Source organism: Halyomorpha halys, unplaced genomic scaffold (assembly GCF_000696795.3).
Source record: "Halyomorpha halys isolate HHAL.00 unplaced genomic scaffold, Hhal_1.1 Scaffold614.1, whole genome shotgun sequence".
Classification (NCBI taxonomy): Eukaryota; Metazoa; Arthropoda; class Insecta; order Hemiptera; family Pentatomidae; genus Halyomorpha; species Halyomorpha halys.
The window spans coordinates 115,760-118,040 of NW_027111364.1; the positions used below are offsets into that span (position 1 = coordinate 115,760).

General features: G+C 27.0%; 1 protein-coding gene across 7 annotated transcripts in view; it reads left to right on the forward strand.

The window, feature by feature from the left end:
- The window catches only part of stau (double-stranded RNA-binding protein Staufen), a 38,835-nt gene that overhangs the window by 34,022 nt on the left and 2,532 nt on the right, over positions 1–2,281 (forward strand). For all 7 annotated transcript variants that reach the window (XM_067049368.1, XM_067049369.1, XM_067049366.1 and 4 more), the window contains 2 exons: positions 109–207; positions 346–455. In XM_067049368.1, the coding sequence (XP_066905469.1) occupies positions 109–207; positions 346–455 (209 nt within the window). The remainder of the gene's footprint in view (positions 1–108; positions 208–345; positions 456–2,281) is intronic.

Genomic DNA, 2,281 nt, shown 5'->3' on the forward strand with positions numbered 1-2,281 from the left:
TAAAAACCCTTTATACATCAAAATATATTATTTACTCAAAAAGAGCATATTACAATATATTTTTTCTTCAGTTATTCAAATTACATCTTTTTTCTTTCTTTTTTTCAGGGTAATCATAGCGAATTTTTAACTCTAGTCTCTCTGGACACGGATCCACCTCAAGTCTGCCATGGAGCAGGAGCTACAATAGATCTTTCCCATGAACAGGTAAATCTTATATATCTTAGCTCATACCGTTTGTATTTTATGCCTTTTTAAAGAACCAAAAGTAGTTACGTTTCTCTTAAGTTTCTTTTAGATTCGTTAAAGTTATTGCAATTTTAATTTATATATTTATTTTTTCAGGCTGCATTAAATGCACTTAGATCTCTTTCGAAGGTGGGTCTTGATTCAATCACACCTGCTAAGAAGGAAGCCACAACTACACCACAGCCAGTACCGAAACCGGAACCTGGGTAAAAAAATTCAGATTTTAATGTAGTTGGAAAAAATTATTATTTTGAGTTTTTTTTTTTTCTTCTAGATTATTAATTTATTGGTTAATTTTTATAGGGGTTCTCCTTATCTATTTAGATTTTTTATTTATTCAGAAAGATATAACAAATGTGGTACATCTATCAGCCGCTGCCAAAATAATAAACATAAAAATGAAACATTTGTTAGTAACATTTTTAATTATTGGGGACTAATGGAGGCTGTAAGATGAATAACAACTAAAATACAAAACGCTGCTAAAAAAAAAAAAAAATAATCTGAACTAAGAACTAAAATATAGTTAATTTTAAAAGAAAACTAAGGATATAATAATATTTAGGCTGTTACAAAATTAAGTAATACAATAAATTGATCAAGTTCAACTTATGAATTAATAAATTTATAATAATGGAGCTAATAAATTGCTTAAAGCATACGAGAAGTATGGGGTAAACTTTACTAAAATTATGAATACACAATGTAACTGAATGAATAATCTATATAAGTGTATATATAACTAAGTTTATCAGAAATATAATGAATTTCTTTTTATTAAGTGGAGGAAAGAGAAAATACAGGCAATTATTTGGTCAATGAAAATCAGTTACTAGGATTCTTAAAAGTAAGAAAGTACCTTATCAAAGATTTATTTTTTAGTGGAGAAGATAGCCGGAGGAGGGAAGAGGGTGAGATCAGAAAAAAAAAAAAATTATTTATTCGTGCCAATGTTGCCCTACTACCTTACAAGTCTATGATATTCGCTGCGATGGTACAACCTGACTGACATATATTTACCAGGTACAGTTCCCTCAATTCAGCGTTAGCCTTCTAAATTCTCTGGTTAACTAAACCTTTCCTTTTTTGATCCAAATATTTTACATAATACTTTATTTTAAAAAACCTTAAGGCACTTCTTTTCTTAGTGTAAGAGGCTAAGTTTCACATCCATAAAGAACAATAGGAAGGATAATAGTTTTATACTCAGATTTATGAATAGCAATATTTTATTTAGAAAAATTATTTACAAAATGTTAAAAAAAAAAAAAAAAAAACTGAATTTATAGAACCATCATATAACAACAGATTTGGGGAACGCAATTAAAACAAAATGATACCAAGTATATTCAACCGTTTACCAGAACTAATAAATATACCAACAGCAAACAAAACTAAAGAAGATATGAGGTGTAGATAGCTAGTTGACTGTAGATTAATAAGAGGAGAAGATGGTCGGGATGCGATCAGCAAAAAAAACAAATAAACAAAAAATTATTTATTCGTGCCGATGTTTTTACCTTATTTTCAGGTCTCCATCAGGGCTATAAAACAAAAAGAGATAATAACCATCATTCAGAGAAACAAAATTAAAAAGAAATAATAGACTAATAAATTTGGAAATATACATAACAATTAATTGAAAATAAAAAAATAGTTAATTGATAACCATGGGATTAGATTATAATAATAATATATAATATATTTTATACATTTATATGATTTTAATGATAATCCTTGCTTTCTCGTTTTAATGGTACAATGAAAAGTTCAAACACAAAACAAAAAAAAATTCTTTTTCGAAATCATCTAATAATAATAAATAATGATAATCCCATGGTTATTAATCAACTATTTTTTTTTTCAATGCATTGTTATGCATGTTTCCAAATTTGTTAGTTTATTATTTCTTTGTAATTTTATGTTTCTCCGAATGATGGTTGTTATTTCTTTTTGTTTTATAGCCCTGATGAAAATCAGGTCAAAACGTTGACAAGAATAAATAATTCTTTGTTTATTTGTTTTATATATA